Source organism: Macaca mulatta, chromosome 8 (assembly GCF_049350105.2).
Source record: "Macaca mulatta isolate MMU2019108-1 chromosome 8, T2T-MMU8v2.0, whole genome shotgun sequence".
Taxonomy (NCBI): domain Eukaryota; kingdom Metazoa; phylum Chordata; class Mammalia; order Primates; family Cercopithecidae; genus Macaca; species Macaca mulatta.
Genome location: NC_133413.1, coordinates 9,538,085 through 9,561,151, shown reverse-complemented (window position 1 = coordinate 9,561,151; position 23,067 = coordinate 9,538,085). Strand labels below are relative to the sequence as shown.

The 23,067-nt window shown below is 46.1% G+C and overlaps 1 protein-coding gene and 1 long non-coding RNA gene across 14 annotated transcripts in view; one reads left to right on the top strand and one right to left on the bottom strand.

Moving 5' to 3' along the window:
* Positions 1–23,067, top strand: part of GATA4 (GATA binding protein 4) — an 85,028-nt gene that overhangs the window by 54,599 nt on the left and 7,362 nt on the right. For 6 of the 13 annotated variants that reach the window (XM_077942963.1, XM_077942969.1, XM_077942964.1 and 3 more), the window contains 2 exons: positions 19,093–19,259; positions 20,274–20,399. In XM_077942963.1, coding sequence (XP_077799089.1) covers positions 19,093–19,259; positions 20,274–20,399 — 293 coding nt within the window. Of the gene's footprint in view, positions 1–19,089; positions 19,260–20,273; positions 20,400–23,067 lie in introns of all 13 variants that reach the window. The other 7 variants (XM_015144749.3, XM_077942961.1, XM_028852327.2 and 4 more) reach the window with 2 other exon arrangements.
* Positions 5,816–6,631, bottom strand: LOC144330678 (uncharacterized). Its single transcript, XR_013397046.1, has 2 exons — positions 6,340–6,631; positions 5,816–5,906 (listed from the first exon to the last, which is right to left on the bottom strand). It is a non-coding gene; the product is annotated as an uncharacterized LOC144330678 (long non-coding RNA).

Below are 23,067 nucleotides of genomic sequence, written 5' to 3'. Positions count from 1 at the left end.
TACTACCATGCCCAGCTAACTTCTGTATTTTTTGGAGATAGGGTTTTGCCATGTTGCCGAGGCTGGTCTTGAACTCCTGAGCTGAAGTGATACTGCTTCCTCAGTCTCCCAGTGTGCTGGGATTACAGGCACAAGCCACTGTGCCTGGCCTCACTGAGTGGTTTTATGGGCGGGAGTCAGGATCCAAATTTCCTGTGCTTCCATCTTCACTGCAGGAGTGACATGGACGTGGTGTCCATCTCAGAGGAGCCAAACGGGCTTGCCTAGGCTTTTGATTCTTGTGAAGATGAGTGAATTGAAACCAGATACCTCTTAGATCTGTGAGCCCTTCTACCTCTGATGACCTGTGAGATTCAGTGAAGGTGAACACTCACTGTCGGGATGTTTTAACGATTTTATTAAAATTCTGAATAGAATGTGAAACAAGGGGAATTGAAGGGTGATTATTTGTACCGTTCTGATCAGGAGCTGGGGGCTTTGTCTGGCCTCCATGTAGGGGCCAGAGGACAAGAACTAGGCAGAGGTGTAGACAGCAAAGAGGAGGATGGATCCTGGGTCTTCAGGCCGCAGCCAGCCTGCTCAGCAGAGCAGTTGTGGGGAAAGGTGTGATATTTGGTGGTGGCATTGAGGCCCAGCAAACACTGAGCGCTTATGATGTTCCCTACTGTCCTGGTGTTGTTTTGTTATTTATTCCAGCGACTTCCTGTGGGCAGGAACTGTAATGTCCATGGGCAGGAGAAGAAACCCAGGTCACAGGGACCTGCCCAAGGCCACAGAGGTCCCGAGGCTGGCGGGACCTAGGTCAGCCTGACTTCCCTGGCCAGTGCCCTCTCTGTTTGTCTCGTGTCATCTGCCCCAGGAACTCCCGTTTCAGGGCATGTGGCCCAATGCCCACTGAGGTGCAGCCCATGTGCCTGGATGGCTCTGCCAGGGCGAGCTTCTCGGACAGCCTTCCTTCCCTCTCGATTTGTTGCTGCAGGATTCTCCTTTGGTCCTGACTTTCTTGGTTTTTCATTTCCTTACCTGTAATCTGTTCACTCTTGGTCAGCAAGAGAATAATATTGCAGCTACCACTGCCTCTGAGTTTCTTCCTGAAAGACTGAGTCTTATGAAGACCCGGTCTTGAGGAGTTTCCTAGCTGGATCAGCAAAGCCACAGTGATCCACATTTGATTGATTTTTTTTGAGGCGACATTTATTCCCAATGTTTATTTTCTTGTAAAAATGAGCGCATTATTGATTAAAAGAGAGAGACACAATATCCAAAAAGTAGAAGCAGCCTAGGTGTCCATCCATGGATGAATGAATAAACACATGTGGTCTATGTGCACAGTGGAGTATTACTCAGCCTTGAGAAGGAAGTCTTGCACTACCACGACATAGATGAATCCCGAAGACATTACGCTAAGTGATACAAGCCAGTCACCAAAGGGCAAATACTGTATGATCCCACTTCTGTGGAGCCCCCAGAGCAGTCAAATTCACGAAGACAGAAAGTAGAATGGGGCTTGCCAGGTGGTGGGGGAGAGAGGGGAGCAGGAGGATGGGGAGTTAGTGTTTAATGGGTGCAGAGTTTCAGTTTTGCAAGATGAAAACAGTTGTAGAGATTAGTTTCACAACAGTGTGAACACATTTACTATCACTGAACTGTACGATTAAAAATTGTTAAGATGGTTAATTTTATATGTATTTTATCACAATTTAAAATAAAGAAGAGAAAAATGGAGAGGCAGTGTGCAAGCTTAGCTAGTAGAAAGTAAATTGTGAAAACCTTTTTCCTAACACCTCATTCTGTTTCCTTCTTTGGCCAAAGGTGTAAGTAGCATTAATGGAAGATTAGGTAGAACTATCCATCCAGAATTTGTTCTATAAGATTGCCTTTTTGGCTCGTCAGTGTTTCTGTTTGCCCAAGTCTCAGTGTTATCCTGCTGTCAGAACAGGGCTGATCAATAAGGAGAAGGTTATCCTTGGTGAGGAGGTAGAAAATGGTGATTTTTAAATGTTGTACTACAAGCAACTAGTCCGATTTTGATCTGCAAATTTATCATGTTTATAATCTGCATTAAAAGTTTAAGTTACATTCATAAAATATAGCAGTGAATGCACTTTTATAATTTCCTTTGGAATGCAAATCAGATTGGATTAAAACTATTAACCACACATAATAAAAGACTGTAGATTTTTGTAGCAGCTTCATGCTCCACCTAAGATGTCTGCCAAGTAAGTGAAATTTATTTGTAAAAAGGCAGATTGAACTACTAGACGTTTTGTCATGGAACTATGCTCCAGGAGCACTGATTTCAGCGCAGGTGCTTTAGTTGGAAGGAAGGCTGAGAGCAGGGTCTGTGGGGCCCCTATTGCAGAGAAGCTCTGTTTCATCTACTTTATATTTGATTTGTAAATGTTTGCTTGGCCAAAGAATTCCGAGGCTAGAGCAACAAAACAAAACAGAGAGAGGTTGGGAAGAAAAAGTAAAGTAACACCAAAAAATGAACGGCTGTTGCAAAATAAATAATTCAAGATAAAATAGAAAATTCAAGATAGATGCAATTGATTGCCATAAAGATTCATGAACACGTCAGGTGAACCTGAATCTGAAGGCTAGAGGAAGAGGAGCTGACGGAATTTGAGAAGGGTGTATGTTTGGTCTGAAGAACAGGTGGAGACTTCCTGCGAAGGCTGGCAGAGTAAAGGTTTGCTTTCTCCCCCTCCTCCCTGAAGACCAGCACATTGGATGAAAAGAAACCCCCAAATCAAGTAAAACTTTTATCTGCAGTGAAATTAAGAGACAACTCATATCCCCAACTATAGAAAACTGCCAAATATAATATAAATCCAGACCACATTTAAGGAAAGACTTCAAGAGCTGGTCCATACCTCTCAGCTCTCCAGCCAGGAGTAAATTTCCCTGTTAAAATAAATGGCATAGGAAGAAAAGTGGCAATGTTTTCATTATTTGCGATGAAAGACTGGTCAACTTCAGTAAACAAATGTAAGTTCCCTGTGGAGAAAGCTATAAAGCTTTACTGAAGGGCATAAAAGAAGACATGAATAAATGGAGAAAGATACTAGATGCTTGGATTGGAAAAGTTGGCAGCATTCTTTATTCCAAACTCCCTCAAACAAACCTATAAATTTAACACAGTCTCAGGAAACATCCCAACAAGATTTCTTAAATACGACGTGTCCAGCTGATTATAAAATTTATATGAAAGAGTTATTGTACAAGAATAGCCAATATAATTTTTTAAAAGGAGACTTAAGAAAGGGGAACTTGCCTTATCATAAATCAAAACAAACTAGAGACATGCTGGCACAGAAGCTAAAGCAGTGATGTTCATTGCAGCCCTGTTGTGTGTAGCAGTGAAAAATCACTTGCTGAAATGCAGCCAAGGTATTAGGAATGGGGAGGCTGTGGTATAAAAAGATTGGCATGAGCACTGAATCCTTTCAAATATCATCTACAGCTAAACAGCTGTGAGAATTATGGAGTAGAATGTAAACGTTATGTGTCTTAACAAAACAAAACTAATAAATCCTCTTCAAAGAGAGACGTAGATCTGTGCTGATATGGAAAAATGTCTAAATAGATATGCTTCCCTTCAGAAACAGCGTGTGTTCAGCACACTGCTCTGTTCTTCCCATACTGAGGGAGCCCATATCTGGTGAGGATTATTTCCACCACCCTGATGACACAGGCTTGGCTATGAGACTTGCTTTGATCAAGAACATGTGACTCAAAGTCACTATGCAACTTCCACAAAGAGGCATTAAGAGCCATTACATGGTTCTGTCATGACTTTTTGCCCCCTGCCACAAGGCTGGCATGGACCACATAGAGATTTTGCCTTCAACTTGCATGTCCGAGTGAAGTACACATACAGAATTTCAGCCAACTTGTAGCTGACATGTAATGTGTACAGCAAACAAATAAATATTTGTTTTTTACAGCATAACAACTTAAACAGCACCAAACCAAGCTTAAGTGTTTTATGCATATACATTTGAACATGGCTAAAATAAATCTCCTATATCCTACTTTTCTCATATGTATAAACAGACATGTACAAGGATGCCTGATGAAGCACTGCTATTACACCAAAAAACTGAAAACAATCTGAATATATATCAGTAAGTGTCTTAGTCAGTTTAGGTTGCTGTAACAGAGTACCATAGAATGTGTGGCTTTAATAACACTTATTTCTCAAAGTTCTGGAAGCCAGGAAGTTTAAGATCAAGGCACTGGCAGATTGGTGTCTGATGAGAGTCCCAAGCTTGCTTTGCAGAAAACCATAATCTCGCTGCATCTACACATGGGGTGGGTGTAGGGAGATATCTCTTCTGTCTTTTCTTTTCTTTTTTTCTTTTTCTTTTTTGAGGCGGAATTTTGCTCGTCACCCAGGCTGGAATGCAATGGTGCAATCTCGGCTCACTGCAACCTCCACCTCTTGGGTTCAAGCAATTCTCCTGCCTCAGCCTCTCCTGAGTTGCTGGGATTACAGGCACGCACCACTATGCCTGGCTAAGTTTTGTATGTTTAGTAGAGATGGGGGGGTTTCACCATACTGGTCAGGCTGGTCTCGAACTCTTGACCCTCAGGTGATCCACCTGCCTCGGCCTCTGAAAGTGCTGGGATTACAGGAGTGTGCCACTGCACCCAGCCTCTTTCTCTTCTTATAACGGTAATAATCCCATTCATGAGGGCTCCATCTGATGGCCTGCTCACCTTCCAAATGCCCAACCTCCAAATACCATCACATGTGAGTTAGGATTGCAAGATCTAAATCTGGGGTATTCACAGACATTTAGTCCATAACCATAAAGAAATGAACAAGTAAAATGTGATTTGTTAATATAATAGAAAACTATAAATCAACTCAAATAAAGCAAATCCATATGTATAATTCAAACTGGGAAACATAATGGGCAAAAAAGAGACTGGAATTGTGGGTTACACAGAGGCACCTACTGTATCTGCAGTGTTGTATTTCTTTAAAAACATCTGAAGCAAATATGGTAAAATATAAAGATTTGAAAAAGCTGGTGGTGGGTTTAAGAGTGTTTGCTATATATTTTTTTTCTCATTGACTGAAATATTTCATATTTTTTAAAGAAAGCATTCATGTAAATCTTTAAAATTGCAAAGCAATGCTTATGTTCTTCAGAGGAACATTTATACCTGTGTGTAGAAGTATATAGACTAATTAGAAGGATATACACTAAATTCAATATAGTGATTGGATAGCAGATGGTGGGGGAATAAACAGAATTGTTACAGTGTCCTTTTTGTTTTTATGTAATTTTAAAATTTCTAAAAATAAAAATGTTCATTAATGAAGTAGAAGATATCTGGAAAAACAAAAATTGTTAGCCACCTCTGCCCCTGGGGATGGGATAATGGTGATGGTGGAGACCTTTTGTTTCTTTTTTTTCTTTTTCTTTTTAGACTGAGTTTCACTCTTATTGCCCAGGCTGGAGTGCAATGGTGCGATCTCGGCTCACTGCAGCCTCCTTCTGGGTTCAAGCAATTCTCCTGTCTCAGCCTCCCGAGTAGCTGGGATCACAGGCATGTGCCACCACGCTGACTAATTTTGTATTTTTAGTACAGATAGGGTTTATCCATGTTATTCAGGCTGGTCTCCAACTCCCGACTTAAGGTCATCCGCCGGCGTCGGCCTCCCAAAATGCTGGGATTACAGGCGTGAACCACCGCGCCTAGTTGGGACCTTTTGTTTCTATGTGACATTCTTCTGTACTGTTTGTTTGAATTTTTTTTTTTTTTTTTTTTTTTTTTAAGATAGGGTTTTGCTTTGTCACCCAGGTTGGAGTGCGGTGGTGCGATCATAACTCGTTTGCAGGCTTGCAGTCCCGCAGTCCCAGGCTCAAGTGATCCTCCTACCTCAGCCTCTGGAGTAGCTGGGACTACAGACGAGGGCCACCACGCCCAGCTAATTATTTTTTTTTAAGAGAGTTACTATGTTGCCAGGCTGGTATTGAACTCCTGAGCTCAAGCCATACTCCGGCCTCACAAAGGGGTGGGATTACAGACCAGAGCCACCATGCCTGGCCTGTTTGAATTTTTGTAGCAATTAAAAATTGTATAATTTAAACACAAATTGAAGGGGACAGGGACTAAAAACATAAATGAGAATTAGAATGCAGTGCCACCTTGAATGCTTTCACAAGTAGGAGCCTAGAAATCATCTTTTCCGACCGGGGGTGGATCACGAGGTTAGGGGATCGGGACCATCCTGGCTAACACGGTGAAACCCCTGTCTCTGCTAAAAAAAATACAAAAAATTAGCCGGGCATGGTGGTGGGCGCCTGTAGTCCCAGCTACTTGGGAGGCTGAGGCAGGAGAACGGCGTGATCCCGGAAGGCGGAGCTGGCAGTGAGCCGAGGTGGCACCACCGCACTCCAGCCTGGGCGACAGAGCGAGACTCTGTCTCGAAAAGAAAAAAGAAATCATCTTTTCCAACCACTGCACTTTTGAGTTGTGGAGACCAGACCAAGAGAGGGGAAACGACTGTTGGCCAAGGCGTCCACCTCTGCTTGCGTCTGGAATTGCCCCAGCCCCTGCCTTTATGTCTGGTCTGCCAGGCTTCTGATAGTGAAGCCGGGGGCGGACCCGGTTGACCGCATCAGGCGAGCCCTGAACAGCGCTTGGCGGGAACTCTGCAGCGCAGGGCGCCCTCTAGAGGCTGGAGGACCTTCCTCAAGGCCCCGGGAAGTGTGGATGTGGACCTGAAGGAGTGCTGGGTAGAAGACGAAGCCACCCTTTCGCCCAGTCAACTGCATTCCTCTGTCTTTAATGTTGGGCTTCCTCAGATTACATTTTCTTTGAAGAAAGAGTTCTGCAGCTTAAAAAAAAAAAAAAGTGACAGAAAAATCGCTGGTGCAGAGTAAGGTATAGCATTAGCATTTGATCTGATATTATCTAGATTATTTTCACACTAGGAAGGACCTAAGTCATCTGGTCTAACACCTTCCTTTCACAAAGAAGATCTGAGGCCTATATAAGCAAAACGTGTGCTGCCCAGGTCCATGGCTGCAGGGCACTGTCTCCTGGCCCTGGAAATCTGGTCTTCATTCTTATTTTTTGTTTTGTTTTGTGTTAAATGAACTCAGAACTTAACAGATCCCTTGCAACTTGGCTTAGACTCTGCATTTCATGCAAAAAGCTTTCAGGGTAGCAGGGTAACTGGGTGGATTAGCAGGAGAAGAAGATGTAAAGTGATGGCGATTGGAGCTTAACCTTGGTTTGATTAAGTAATCCCCCAGAAACCCCCGAGAGGGGAAAACAGTCCCCACGTATAAATTTCTACACCCTTGCTCGCCTCCTCTTGTGAAAGGCGTAAATCTCCCCTGAAATGCCTCCCTAGCATTCAGGGCAATAAAGAGGTCACATTATATCTCCATAAATCTCCCAGCTGGCTGCTGCTGCTGCCATTCCAGGGGCGAAGGGGAAGTTGTTTCCTCCTGACGGCAGGCCATGGGCCTGGAAGGAAAAGCCTCTCCCTGCAGACCCATTGTCTCGGTCCCTGCGGGAGCTGCCCTGGCAATTTGTTCACTATTCCTTTTCCGTCCTGCCAGCTCCTAACTGGGGTTGCAGAGTCAAACGGCCCAGACTAGCCCAGCTTAAGTCTCCTCTGGCCAAAGCTCCATTGCAGTCTTCCTAATAAATAAAAGGAACCAGGACCATATCACTGAGCATTAGAAGCCAGGCCAGGGTTCCCCGGGGCTGAGTCTGGGGCTCCCTGGGGCAGGAGCTAGGGTACTGTGAGAGATGACAGCGGGTCAACAGCTTTAGGAGTGCAGCAAAGCTAAGGACCCACTTGGGAAATGGGTTCCATTTTCTCATTAGGGAATTAAGATGCTTTTGTAGGAAAGTAAGGTGAGAGAAAAGATGCTTTTGTGGAAAAATCTGAAAATGGAACCTGCCCAGCTTTAAATTAAAAATGTTACTGCATGAGTGATGATGCTAGCCCATGACATATTTCTGTACTTTATTTAACATGCAAAAGAATCATAGGCCAGGTGCGGTGGCTCACGCCTGTAATCCCAGCACTTTGGGAGCCCAACCCTGGCGAATCACCTAAGATCAGGAGTTCAAGACCAGCCTGACCAACATGGGGAAACCCCATCTCTGCTAAAAATACAAAAATTAGCCAGGCATAGTGGTATATACCTGTAATCCCAGCTTTTGGGGAGGCTGAGGCAGGAGAATTGCTTGAGCCCAAGAGATGGAGGTTCCAGTGAGCCAAGATCATGCCACTGCACTCCAGCCTGGGTGACAGAGCAAGACTCTGTCTCAAAAAAAAAAAAAAAAAATCACTGTCACAAATAAGAAATACATTAACATTAAAATAGTTGAGTATTTAAAAGGTACACAACAGCAAACAATGAGAAGTACCTCCATGAGCCACCAAGACGCCGCCCTGGAAGCAACCAGTATGATCAGTTTCTTGTCTGTCCTCCTAAAAATGTTCATTGTATATATAAACAAATCCATGTACAGATTCTTCTCCCCTTCTTTTTGTAAGAGAATATCAATGTATTGTCCATGCCTTCTAATATTTCACAGCATATACTGGCAAGAATTCCATATCAGTACATCAAGACCATTGTTTATGGCTACATAGTATGCCTTCACTGAATTAACCGGTCCTGTATTGATGAACCTAAGAGTGGTTTTTCCAGTCCTCTGCTATGGAAAAACATGCCATAGTGAATCTCCTTGTATATAAACCATTTTACACAAAAGTAATCTGGAGGATACATTCCTGGAAGTGGAGTTTCTGGATCAAGTGACACATGCATTTATACTTTTGATAAGATATCGCCAAATTGCTTTCCCCACTGGCTGTGGGTGTACCATGTCACGCTTCCCATCAAGACCCAGAGTGTCTGCTTCCCCACATCCCCCAACCCCAGGGCACACTAAAATGACTGAGGCAAGCTGGGAGGAGCCTGGAGAGGAGCATCATCACAACACAGTGACTTGGAGGAACCAGGACCAGTGCCAGCCTTTGTCCACAGCATGACTGGCAAGCTCTTCATGTACATTCTACCCTGGCTGGGACTGTACCCCGAAGGGAGGGGTTCTCCCTTTCTTTCTGTAGGGTGGGAGGAATAGTTGGTGCCATAGCGATGCCTGAGCCCAGATGGGGCTGCCACTGTGGTGGGGAGGCAGCTGGGCCCAAAGTGGAAAAAGTACTTTGTATTTTTTCTTTCAGACCAGGAGGATCCCAGGAAATTGAAGAAAATAAACATCTCCGATCCTGCAGTGCCTAGGCAGAGATGCTTGTTTAATTAACTGCATATTTAACTAATTTAAACCATGTTACAGAAAGAGAAAATCTGAAGAACATAGTCTATCCAGTTGTCATTTAATAAACCAACTCCAATTCCCGTATGGCTTTACTGAAACTTTGTTTTTGTATTCATTCTTCTACCGTTGGGCATCTTGGTTGTTTCCAGTATTTGGCAGGAACATCTGAAAAATAGACATTTTCCCTCTAAAAACTGTTTATTCCAGTGAATTAATTAGAGCAGTTTTATTGCTAGCACGAGTGGGCTGGCTTTTTGTGCAACGCGGTGTAATTTTCCATATACATCCATTATATATGATTTTACATACACACATATATACACACATGTATGTGTACACACACACACACGGAAACTTCTGGCCCTGCACAGATAATTCTCACAGCTGAATTATGGTGCGTGTCCAGGAACATGGCATCTCAGTGGCCAGGCAGCCCAGCCGGCCGGAAGCCCAGCCCTGTCGCATCGTCATTTCCGCCGCCTCACGGGACTCTCTAGGCACTGGGTTTGTTGAAACTCGATGGTTCGATGGCTCTGTGTGCAGAGCTTCCGTCGTGCGCGCAGCTTCTGTCGCGCGCGGAGCTTCTGTCGTGTGTGCGGAGTTTCTGTTGTGTCTGGAGCTTCTGCTGTGTGCAGGGTGCTACAGGTGGCGGGGTCCAGCGGAGAGCAGTGTGGTACTGTGGAAGGCTAGGACTGGGAGCTCAGATGAGGCACTTGACCGGCCTGCTCTGCACCTTGGTGTCCTCTTCTGAATGTTCACGGAATAGCCCAGACCCAGCTTGCAGGTTTTAAGACTGTACCACTGTGCCAACTGCCCCTTGCTCCTGGACCTCACAGCCTCTCCCACAGAAGGACTGGGGATGTGCAGAGCGAGCCAACTCAACAAGGCACTGAACAGGGAAGCGGCGGCGGGGGCGCCCTTTGCATGCAGTCCCCAGAGGCCAGGAAGGAGTAAATATTTTCAAGTGCTGATCCCCAGCCAGGGCTACCCTGGCTGTATCTGAGCTTGAAGCCGGAAGTCCCAGGAGCTGCAGGACCCAGCGCCCAATGCGGTGTCCTGGCCTCTTTCCTGGCTTGTCTGGGAGGGGGCAAGTAAGCCGTATTACCTGTCAGCTGGGACACTAGGGAGACACAGAGAGGAGGGATTAGCATGTCAGGGATGCAGGTCTGACAGTGAGGTCTGCAGAGGGTTGCCACACACCCTGGTGTTAAGACTGTGCTTTAAGAATAATTAGTAATGTGCCCCCTCCCCTCAGAAGTGTCCCATTTTGTATGGTGAGTCACAGGGCTCCCAGATTAACCCGGGGAGGGGGACAGCACAAAGAGGAGAACATTGTCCCAGGTTTCGGGGTGGGGACTGCCGGGCAGGGTCTCTGCAGACACAGCAGCTGGGAGGCCCAGGCCCCTCCACTCTGGGACTGATCGTAGCTTCCCACACGGAGGCCCCCAGGAAAACTCCACAGCTCTTTCACCTGAAGGTGACAGCTGGCAAGACAGTCTTTGTAAAAAATGTATTGGTATAGGGGCAAAATGCCGGCACTGGGGAGAGTTTTCAAATAGAAATGTAGAGCTCACTGCAGTCTTTCAGGTCCCTTCTTTGTTCCTTTTCCATTTTTTTGGAGACAGGGTCTCACTGTGTCTCCCAGACTGTAGTACAGTGGCATGATCACGGCTCACTGCAACCTCTGCCTCCTGGGTTCGAGCAATTCCCTTGCCTCAGCCTCCCGAGTAGCTGGAATTACGGGGGTGCACCAACATGCCCACCTATTTTTTATATTTTTGGTAGAGACAGGCTTTCCCCATGTTGGCCAGGCTGGCCTTGAACTCTTGACCTCAAGTGTTCCACCGGCTTCAGCCTCCCAAAGTGCTGGGATTACAGGCATGAGCCACCATACCTGGCCCTTTGTTTTAAAAATAGTGTCCCAGCCTGCGGTTCTCTGGTGGGAAGGGGCCATGGTGACCATTTTCTGGGAGTCTGCATGTTTAGTGTCGAGATGCAGCAAATGAAGTCATATTCACCACGATACTTTTGTTTCATTTGTTTCAAGAAAGTGCTTGTGGCCAGAAGTGGTGGCTCATGCCTGTAATACCAATACTTTGGGAGGCTGAGGTGGGAGGATTGCTTGAACTCAGGAGTTCAAGATCAGCCTGGGCAACATAGTGAGACCCCATGTCTACAAAATGCTACAAAAACTAGCTGAGCGTGGTGGTGTGTACCTGGAGTCCCAGCTACTCAGGAGGTTCAGGCAGGAGGATTGCTTGAGGCCAGGAAGTCGAGGCTACAATTAGCTGTGACTGAGCTACTGGACTCCAGCCTGGGTGACAGAGCAAGACCCCATTGCCCAAAAAAAAAAAAAGGTCCTGTGAGAGTAATGCAACAGTCCACAAGTTCACGGACTTAGCTCTAAGGCATTGTCATTGCAGAGGCTCAAATTTGAATTCAGAAGCATCCTACATTTCTCCTGGAGCCAACAACTGATCCTGCATTTTATGGGGAAATCTTTATGCCATAATTATAGACCCACGTGTAGGGGTTCTCGAAGGTCTCAAAATCTAATCTTGACAATGATGAAGGCCAGGAAGCATTTCCCAAGTGGGTGAGCTGAGCAGCATTGAAACAGAGATGCTGGGAAGTTTCTGGGATCAGACACGCTGGGAAAACAGAGCATGCTTAGGCTCTGGACTCCTACAGCCCTTGCTGCTCACAGGTCAAATTGAGACTGATTTTCTCTCTGCTGCCAGCTACTGCCGCTGGGGAAAGGGTCAGGGATGGCCAAGACATCTGTGGGCAGAGCTGGTGGGATGCTGGCCTGCGGTTAAGAGACTGACTGGCCAGCCTGGGTTTGATCCCATCTCTGCTGTTGATTAGCTCTGTGGCCCTGGGCAGAATCTGTTTTCTAAAGCACATGAACATTCCTCTATTGCCATTCCTCTCCTGGACCAGCCTCCCACGCTGACCCGACTATGAGCACAGACCAGGCAGGTGCGGAGGTGCTGGGAGTTCTTAGACCTCTAGGGAGGAGCCGCTGGGGCCCAGGGCTTCGGAGCTGGAGTCTTTCCACAGTTCCTCCAGTGACAGGTGTGGTTGCACGTTACAGCCTTCAAGCTCATCTTTCTCTTTGTCATCTGTAAAACCTCTTTGCATATGAGCAGGTGTATTTTCCTCTATCATTTGATCTTCAACCTCTTCCTCCTCTGTCTCTCTGTACATTCCCCCCTCCCTCCGTTCTTGTTTTTGTTTTTTTTTGTTTTGTTTGATTTTGTTTTTTTTCTTTCACAGTGTCCTTGTCTGTTTGTGATTCAGGAAGAAAAACAAAACAAAACTGAGTCACATTCCGTCACTCCATCCAGCCGGCGTCCCGGGGTCTTGTCCTTTATAAGGGTCAGGAGCAGAGGCCTTGGACTCCGTGGGGTGACTCTGCAAGGTGGGCGGTAACTGGTAACCTCCTCTGTTCAGCAGCTGCGGGAGCTTCCAAAATAGGTGATTTTATCCCCTTGCCGGAGCCCGCTGGAGCTGTGCGGGCCTCCCCGTGACAGCCTCCTGTCACAGGCATCTGCCGAGCGTGACGAAGCCCAGAAGACCCAGGGCTCGAGAGCTGCCAGGAAAACCTCAGGCTTTGTTTGGGCCTCGTGCCCCACACCCAGGCGCCAGCCGCAGGGACAGATCCGGGCCTGTCGGGAAATCCAGGCTCCATCTCTAGTGAACTCTGGATGGGACGTGGGCCTGGGGTTCAGCAAGGGACCTTTGGGTGGGGCTGAGACTCTGCTCTGAAGCCCTTTTAGTTCCCAGGGAACGGTCTCTGGGCAGGTCCCTCCCCTCCTGCCCAGTCTGGGCTGGGGTCTGGTCTTTTCCAACAAGTCTTCTGGGTTGCGTCTCCCTGGCCCCCCGGCCCTTCTTGTGTAGCACTGCCCAGCTGCCCCGGGCACGGGCCCTTTCCACTGTTGATGTGTCTCTCCCTGAACGTCCATTATGCTGAAGATCTGAAGCTGGAGGTGGTGGACTGGGCACCGGTGTGAGGCCCAGGCCCACTGCAGTTTGTCACCTCAAAGGTAGCGATTAGTTTTGAGTTGTGCATCCCCAGCTAGACCAAAACAACTTAGGGCAAGGAGTTAGCGTGGGTTTTTCCACCACGTTCGTTATGTCCAGCACTCGTACAGGGGCGCCTATACAGACACATGGCAAATGTTTGAGCTTCAGACATTGCAGTGAAGGGGCTGAGACCCATCACCTCTGCCTCCAGGCGTGAGGGTGAGGCTCTTTCCAGCGCGAGCTGGGGCTCAACACCAGCTCTCCCCAGCAGGTGGAGGTCTAAGGGGCGCATCTGCAGGCGAGCAGACCAGGCTCTGTGGCGCCGTTGGGGCGGCAGCAGTGGCCTGAGCTGTCTCCCCAGCAGCCAGCAGCGCCCAGGGGAGGGAGTGGAGAGCGGAACCGTGACCCTGGCCTCTGATTCCTCTCCCTTTCTTCCTCCCATGCCTTCCCTCTCCCGGCCCTGATTGGCTTCCCCTTGGTGGGGTGGGTGGGTTCCCCAAGATGGATGGAGCAGGTCAGAGGAGAGGAGAGGTCGCAGTCTTTGCCTCTGGTGGCGTCAGTTCTTTGTAGGGAAGTCGGGGTGGGATGTTTCAACCTCCTGGCCTACATTCTTCTTTCAGGCACTAGGGTGGGAGTAGTTCGCCTTAATTCATAGGAACATCCATATTGCACTGGATGTCTGAGAAATCAGACTATCAGACTTTGTTTCCTCTTTAAAAAAACTGTTTTAGCAGGGTATGGATGGAAGTGAGGAGTGAGATCCCCATCCTTGGAGTTAGGACATAGTTTATTTTGTGCTTTTCATTGCTAAACTAATCATTAATTCACACTTCCACGAGCAACAACTTGGAGACCGAGTAAGTGTACACGGTCAGCCTTGCCGTCGGTTGGTTCCCGGGTTGCAGTCTCAAACCTGACGGCTGAGAGAGACAGACAATTCTGAGCATAGCCCCAGTGGTTTAAGAAAGGTCAGATTCCCCAATCTCCTAGCTCTTTTATCTGTCCTCCCCTCCTCCAATAACCAGCGCCAAGGTTTGTCCTGGTCGCTCCCCTTCCCTCCTGACCCCTCCAACTTCAGCCTCCTAACAATAATCCATCATTGTTATCTCATTTGATGTTTGCAAAGCACTTTACAGCCATTGTTGTAAGTTTTTCCTCTCATTTGCAAAGTGCTTTACAACTATTATTACAAGTCTTTCCTCCAAACGTGGGTGATGCCTTCCAAGTGGCTGGAGCAGTTCCCGGGATGCCAGCACTGGGTGGGAGGGGCTGCATCCGAGGCCCCAGCTGTGCCCCCTGGCTTCAGAATCATTCTTGCCTCTCAGTACCTCTCCTAAGAAGGAATGAGAAGTGGTGCTTACCGAGGTTCATACCAGATGTGAGTGCTAGTTTGGGACTTAGTGCTGTGTTTGTCATTTAACATTATAGGGTCAACATTTTCCTCTATGATTACCTTGTTTTTAAAGTAATTGTTTAAAAATGTGTGTAACATTTCATTGACCGGGTTGGATGGCAAGATTTTGTGGTCAGAAATATGGAAACTTCTGCAGATTTGGAGGTGTTGCAGGTTGTCTATTGGGTGTCTTTAGGAAGCATAGCCTTTACTTTGGCTGTTTTGGTGACCCCTGACCCTTCTATCACAATGGGACTTTTATGCTGGTGGGGATTCCACACTTTCTGCCCTAGACAATTGGGTCTGCCATGAGTCCCCCACTCTGCTGAGGGTATGTTCTAAAAACGAACTGAGTAATATTATTACTCATTATTGATATTCAAATCCAAGTTGTCCATCAAGTTGTCCACCATTAGCATTCCGAGACCTGGGTTCCCTCCTAGCTCCTGTGACATCTATCAGAGTGATTAAATAGCAGATGCTCAGTAAATATTTGTTGGTGACGAATACGTATTTGGCAACCTCCAGTGACTTTACCTGGACAGTAAAATAGTTGCTTGAATGCATAACCCAACTTTGAGGTGAGCCTGCAGGAGCTTCCGAGGCAGACCTATGTGTTGGGTTCTCAAGGCAGCCAAAGGTGAGTCAGCAGCTGAGAGGACACTCCAGGAATTCCTGGGTCCTTTAATAAGATTCTGGGGTGGGCACGGTGGCTCACGCCCATAATCCCAGCACTTTGGGAGGCTGAGGTGGGAGAATCGCTTGAGCTTAGGAGTTCAAGACCAGTCTGTACAACATAGTGAGAGCTTGTCTCTACCAAAAATACAAAAAAAAAAAAAAAAAAAAAAAAAAATTAGCAAGGCATGGTGGCATGCACCTGTAGTCCCAGATACTTGGGAGGCTGAGGTGGGAGGAGTGCTTGAGCCCAGGAGGTTGAGGCTGCAGTAAGCCAAGATCGCAGCACTGTACTCCAGCCTGGGGGACCGAGTGAGACCCTGTCTCAAAAAAACTTTTTCTTTACATCAGTGTAGTGTGGGAAGAAGAAAAAAAACACTCCGATATTCCTGCATATAAAACAATAATTGTGAGAAGAAAAGAGAATCTCCCCTCCGAACAAGAGGAACACATTATGAGATGTTTTTGACTTAAATGAACCAGAATGTAGGAGAGAAGCCAGTCTGCTTATTTTTAAGAGTGTGATTCTTTATCTGTTAGAGCAACATACTGAGATATTTGTGAATAAAGTAATAGAAGTCTGGGATTTTCTTCAGTAGCACAATATGGGGGAAAGTGAATGGAGGTATAGATAAAACAAGATTGACCACAAATGATTGGCAACTGGATGATGGTTAAGTCAGAGTTCTCTTTCATATTCTGTCTACTTCTGAATGTTTACATTTTTTCATAATAAAGAAAAATAGGGCTGGGTGCAGTGGCTCATGCCTGTAATCCCAGCATTTGGGGAGGCCAAGGCAGGAGGAGCACTTGAGCCTAGGAATTTGAGACCAGCCTGGGCAACATGGTGAAACCTTGTCTCTACAAAAATTAGCTGGGGATGGTAGCGTGTGCCTATAATCCCAGGTACTAAGGAAGCTTGAGGTTGCAGGGCCCACTGCACTCCAGCCTGGGTAACAGAGTGAGACCCTGTCTCAAAAAAAAAAAAAAAAAAAAGATAGAAAAAGAAAAATAGGCTGAGGCAGGAGGACCTCTTGAGGCCAGGAGTTGGTGGCTGCAGTGAGCTACTATTGCACCACTGCACTCCAGCTTGGGTGACAGAGTGAGTCCTGTCTCTAAAGAGAAAACTAAAATGAAAAAGGAAACCAGAATGAGAGAGTTGTGCTAGGTTTGGACTGGAAAGGTGATCTTACAAGGCCTCTATGTCCAAGTGTCATTCAGGCCACACTGCGTGTCTTGGTTCAATTTTGAGATGGTAGTGCCACCTAGTGTTTATTGTGGACACCCAACAAAATGACGACATTGCCTGTGTCCACCTCCTGCTGTGGAGTTGGCTTGGTCTAATGTCCTTCTGTAAATACCTGGCCTCTCGAATCCCCTCACGAGCAGACCTGGATGAAAGAAGTGAGGCTGACAGGCCATAAGCACCGACTGTAGAGGTGGCAACAGTAGTGTTAATTGTGGTGGTCCAGCTGGGAGCAAGTCATAGGCGGGAGTGGCCGCATCTCATGTATGGCTCTGAGGGCAGGCGACCTTGGTAGAGGCTGTCAGTGTGACCCAGGTGTAAAAATAGCCTCTGCTGTGACGCCTGTGCTCCGCTCCCTGGCCTGAGCAAATAGCCCCTCACACCTGCACACTGTTTACTCGGTGTGGACACACAGCTACCTGTTTGCAGGTGCAAATGACTGTTTGTGTACCCAGAGTTGGGGGAAGGGCCCCCCACCATGCTTTTCTCTGGCTCACATTCCCTTAGAGCAAGTAGCTGGGCCACAGAACTAGCAAAATGTACAACCTTGACCCCCTCCCGGGCTAGGTCCTGTTGGAAAGAGAGCTCTTCACCGCCTGTCCTCCCAACTCAATAAAAGCTCCCCTCTTCACTAGAGAAGAATCTGCCCTTGCCTCTGGCAGCGGCATAGGAAGAATCTGGAGACCAAGGTAGATGTGTTTAGGGACAGCAAATTAGGATAACATGAAGTCAGAGAGACTTCCGGAGATTGTGAGCCAGGCTTTATATAGACTACAGGGAGTAAGAAAACTGGCCCAGCCTGTCTCATCAGGATGAGGAGAATGGACACAAGTGGAACCTGTCAGTTTAATGTTCTGTAGACATGGACGATAAAGGTGATGGCGGGGAGGAGTGAGCGAGTGAAGGGAGCGACAGACCCAACAGCCTTGTGGTAGTCGGGGAGACGCTCCGCTCATGTGAGCAGCTCTAAGGTGCCATGGCTTATAATATGCACCTTTATTTTATATACCAATAAGCAAGAAAAATGTCAAACTATGATACAGCAGCCCATACAGGTATATTAAAACAGAAAAAATGAATGAATGAAGCATTTTTTTTGCTGGACAGTTAGAAAATTCCAAAAACTTAAAAGAAATCTAGTGCCTTTGACTCAGAAATTTTACTTCTCGGAGAGTATCCTAAGGAATAACTAGAAATGCACAGATTCATGCACAAAACAAGCAGTGTTTACGAAATAAGAATCCAAAACTGGATGAAAATTAATAGTTGAATGATACTAGTTAAATGATGGCACGTTTATATGATGGAATAATGATATGAGTTTAAAAAGAATTTTATAAAATGAGTTTATAAAGAATTTCTCATTGGGAAAATGTTTTGATATTAAGCAAAAGACCCACACAGACTCAGAATTATATAGCTTGGCAAAAATACATATCAACATATGAAAGTTTCACAAGGTTGGGTGTGGTGTACTCAGTACTTTGGGAGACCAAGGCGTGCGGACCACATGAGGTCAGGAGTTCGAGACCAGCCTGACCAACATGGTGAAACCCCATCTCTACTAAAAGCACAAAATTAGCTGTGTGTGGTGGTGCATGCCTGTAATCCTAGCTACTTGGGAGGCTGAGGCAGGAGAATCGCGTGAACCCGGGAGGCAGAGGTTACAGTGAGCCGAGATTGCGCCATTGCACTCCAGCCTGGACAACAAGAGTGAAACTCCATCTCAAAAAAAGAAAAGTCTCACAAAGGGCTGGGCACAGTGGCTCAGGCAGGTAGTCTCAGCACTTTGGGAGGCTGAGGCTGGAGGATCACTTGAGCCCAGGGGTTCAAGGCTGGACTGAGTTATGATTGCACCACTGTACTCCAGCCTGGGTGACAGAGTGACCCTGTCTCTGATTTAAAAAAAAAATACAGTCTTACAAAGGATACAATAGAACCAAATGCTGAAAACATTAGTGACAATCTGAATTTTCCTTATATATTTTGGCACTGATTTTCATAAGGTAAATATTTATATCTTTATGCAGAGGGAAAAGTAATCTTACTAACTTTGAAAAGGAAAAAGAGAGCGCAAGAAGGTTTGCATGGACCTCAGTGGGAGGTGAGAGGCCTAGGGCTGGAGGCTCTCTGAATGTGACATCTGGACTGAAATCCAGGTGTCCCGCCTCCCAGCCCAGGACGCGGGTGATCACTACAACCTTTCCTCTTCTCATGCTCAGGGGAGCTCGCAGTGTCTGGGATTAGGGGGCAGGGGCTGAAGTCGGAGTGAGGAAGAGCAAGAGCAGCCCAAGGTGGTCTTCGCCTTCCAAGGAAAGGGCATTGTTTCTGTGCGCTCTAGATTCTCAGAGGTAAGAGATGGGCATAAACAAAGAATTCATCCTCTGTCTTTTCTTGTCTGTTCTCCCCAACTCAGTAGATATGTTTGACGACTTCTCAGAAGGCAGAGAGTGTGTCAACTGTGGGGCTATGTCCACCCCACTCTGGAGGCGAGATGGGACGGGTCACTATCTGTGCAACGCCTGCGGCCTCTACCACAAGATGAACGGCATCAACCGGCCGCTCATCAAGCCCCAGCGCCGGCTGGTAAGCACCTGCCTCGCGGCCTCCTCTCGGCACCTGGCTGCAGGGCTCTCGCCTTGGTGGGACATCCTCTGGTTTTGAATTTTGGAACTTGAGGGTGTGGATCAGGGGATTAGATGGGTGAGAGCTCCACCATAATTCTCACAACTTGAGAGTCAGCTGGAGCCACCAGAATGATCCAGGCTGTCCAGTTCAACCTCTTCAACACACAGAAACGGAAAGTGAGGCTCAGAGAAGCTAGTGGCCTTGCCCACAGTCACTGAGGTACTGAGTCTCCCATCTGGAACTCTGGAACCAGAATCCAGGTTTCCTGGTTCCCACTCTGGTGTTGACTGGAGTGTCTCCTCCATCCACACCAACCCTGCAAGGAAGGTCACCTCAGAGGCTGGTCTCTATCCTGACCTCAGTTGATCAGCTGATAAATCCCAAAGCCCAGAAGTGCAAGCAGCTTGTGTTGGGCCCCATGGCTGAGGAAGAGTTTGGGCCTGGGGCTTGACTCCTGGCTTCATGCTCCTTTTTAATATAATTTGATTCTGATCAACACCAACCAGATTGCACTATATTAAGGAGGGAAGAACAGAGGGGATAAACCCTGGTGCCTCCCTTTCTTGAGGTCTCAGGGCCATTCAGACTTTGATACTATTTGGACACCATGATTCCTCACTCTCCGTCTGTGCATGGCACCTGCAGCTTCTTTCAGGAGAAGCTTTCCTTCCGGCAGTGTCCGGCGCTCGCTGGTTATTTGCCTGATGGTGAATGATGGTTAGGACTGGAAACCAGGTCTCCAGTGCCCACGTTCGCTCTCCTCGTGCAGCAGAAACCTTGTTCTGATTTACTCCTCGCAGTGGCTCAGGTGACAGGAGAGTTAGGTGCTGTCACAGGTCAGAGATCTCATGCAGGGTCATTAGGGCCCAGCCCTGCCTCCCATTAGGGAGGCCCAATCCGCAGCCGCGCGCGAGGTGGAAGGCAGTGCCCCCCTTTTACTTGGACATGAAGGGTCTGTTTCCTATCTTGCAGTCTGCCTCCCGCCGAGTGGGCCTCTCCTGTGCCAACTGCCAGACCACCACCACCACGCTGTGGCGCCGCAATGCGGAGGGCGAGCCCGTGTGCAATGCCTGTGGCCTCTACATGAAGCTCCATGGGGTACGTGGGTCCCACGCCCACGCGGCATCCTTGCCTTCTGATGCCCATCTCTCAGTCCTCCCTTGTCTTCTTCCTTTGGACTAGCATTCATTTTCCCTTCTTAACAAAGATACTTAGATTTGGAAGGGACTTTCAACAACTTTGCTGGCCTCTTCCATCCTTTACATTGCATAAGTGAATTTTCCATTTTATAGATGAGCAGGCCATATTTATGTATAGCAGCTTGATATGCAACAAAGGTGACATTTCGATTCAGTGGATAAGAAGCTTAAGGATAGTTGCATTGACAAAATTGGCTGTTCATTTGGAAAACAAAAGGAAAGCATGACCTCCACCTCCTACTTAAACAAAAATAAACTTAGGTGAATTAAAGATATTAGATGTAAAATATCTTTGAAATAAACTAAAAGTAAGGCCAGGCATCATGACCCATGCCTGTAATCCCAGCACTTTGGGAGGCCGAGGCAGGAGGATTGCATGAGCTCAGGAGTTCAAGACCAACCTGGAAACTTTGTCTCTACTGAAAAAAAAAAAGAAAAAAAAAAACTAGCTGGGCATGGTGGTGCATGCCTCTAGTCCCAGCTACTTAGGAGGCTGAGGTAGGAGGATGGCTTGAGCTTAGGAGTTTGAGGCTGCAGTGAGCTCTGATTGTGCCACTGCACTCCAGCCTGAGTTACAAAGTGAGACCCTGTCTCCAAAAAATAAAAATATTAGACAATAAAATACTACAAAAAAAAATCAGACGATAAAAACACTGGAAGAAAATATAAGGGGAAGTATTTATATAACTTTGAGGATGGGAGAACTTCTTAAACAAGATTTTAAAACTTTTTAGCCATATAAAAATAGTTAGATAGATTTGATTTTGTAAATATTTACTATTAGTGCCTGGAAATGATACCTAGGGAAAGTAAAGACCAATACACACAGTACCAGAAAAAGGGTTAGTATTTCCAGAATTACAAGGAGCTTCTACAAAGCTCTTTACATTTTTATTGGAACATTCTCCATTATACAGTGTTAACAAAAAGGCAAGGTGCAGAACACTACTTACTACGGCACTATTTTTATAAATGTGAGGAAGAACATAATTTATACATGGTTGCTTCCATGTACACAGAACACCTCTGGTAGGATATGTAGAGATTGGTCACATGGTCACATGTATGCATATATATGTACATGAGGTGCCTCCAGGAGAAAAACTGGGGTCCTGGGGAGAAGGGATTGGAAGGACACTCTTTTTGCTGTGTACCCCCTTGGTACCTTAGACGGTACATTTGCAAGTCTTAATTGTTCAAATACAAGTTAAATTAAAACCAAACCAGAAACAGATAGACCTTATAGCCTAATAAGAAAAGAACAATTGATTTTTCCCCCCACTTCCCCCAAATGGGCAAAAGATACGAACTGACATCTCACAGAAGCTGTCCAGATAGCCATGAAACATGTGCAGACATGCTGAATCTCACTGAAAATCAGGGAAATGTACCCGAAAATGACCACGAAAGTCCCTATTTTGCCCACATATTTGGCAAAAATTAAAATGTGTGCTGCTGTGGATTTGGGGAATTAGATACTCTCATGTATTATTGATTTGTATTTGATAACTGCATCTATTAACTTAGTGGTATTTTTAAGGGTTAAAACCATAAACACCTTTATATCTGGCAGGTCTACTGTTGGAAAACTAGCCTATAAAAAATAACCAGTACATGATGACCTTTGAACTATTTATTGCTGCATTGTTTGTGGTGGCAAAAACTAGAAACCACCTTAAAATCCCATAAAGGAATGGTTGAAAAAATTCTGGTATATCCCAAAATGTGGAATATTGAGGAGAAATTTAAAAATAATAATCTAGAGCCATGTATCTTGATCTAGAAAATGAAAAAGTACATTGCAAAGAAATATATGTAGCATGACCGCATACTACGAGTGTTGAAGGTGCAGTAAACACACATACATATGGGATGAGTGGACGGACCAGTGGATGGGTGAATACATACACACAAATATACATGTATAGGTGTATTAGTCTGTTTTCACACTGCTGATAAAGACATACTCAAAATAAAAAAGTGGTTTAGTGGACTCACAGTTCCACATTGCTGGGGAGACCTCAAAATCATGGTGGAAGGTGAAAGGCACATGTTACATGGCAGCAGGCAAGAGAGAATGAGAGCCAAGCAAAAGGAGTTTCCCCTTATAAAACCATTAGCTCTCATGAGACTTCCTCACTACAGTTAGAACAGTACGGGAGAAACCACCCTGTGACTCAATTATCTCCCCTCAGGTCCCTCCCACAACACGTGGGAATTATGGGAGCTACAATTCAAGATGAGATTTTGGTGGGGACACAGCCAAACCACGTCAATAGATATATATGTGTACATGTGTTTGAGAATTTTTTTTAAATGTAAGAATATATAACAGGCTGTTAAATCCAGTGGCCTCATTGGGATAGGATTTATGGTAGTGGAGTGAGAGGGCTGTTATTAACTTAATCTTGTGTATCTTTTCATGATTTCTTGTTATAATGAACAAACAAATAGCTAAAGTTATGAAAATTCATAAGAAAACATTTCTTTCTGCAAAGAATATATATAAGGGTGTTTGTTAATCACTGTAATAGCAAAAATGGAGGGGAAAAAACCTTTGGAAGGAA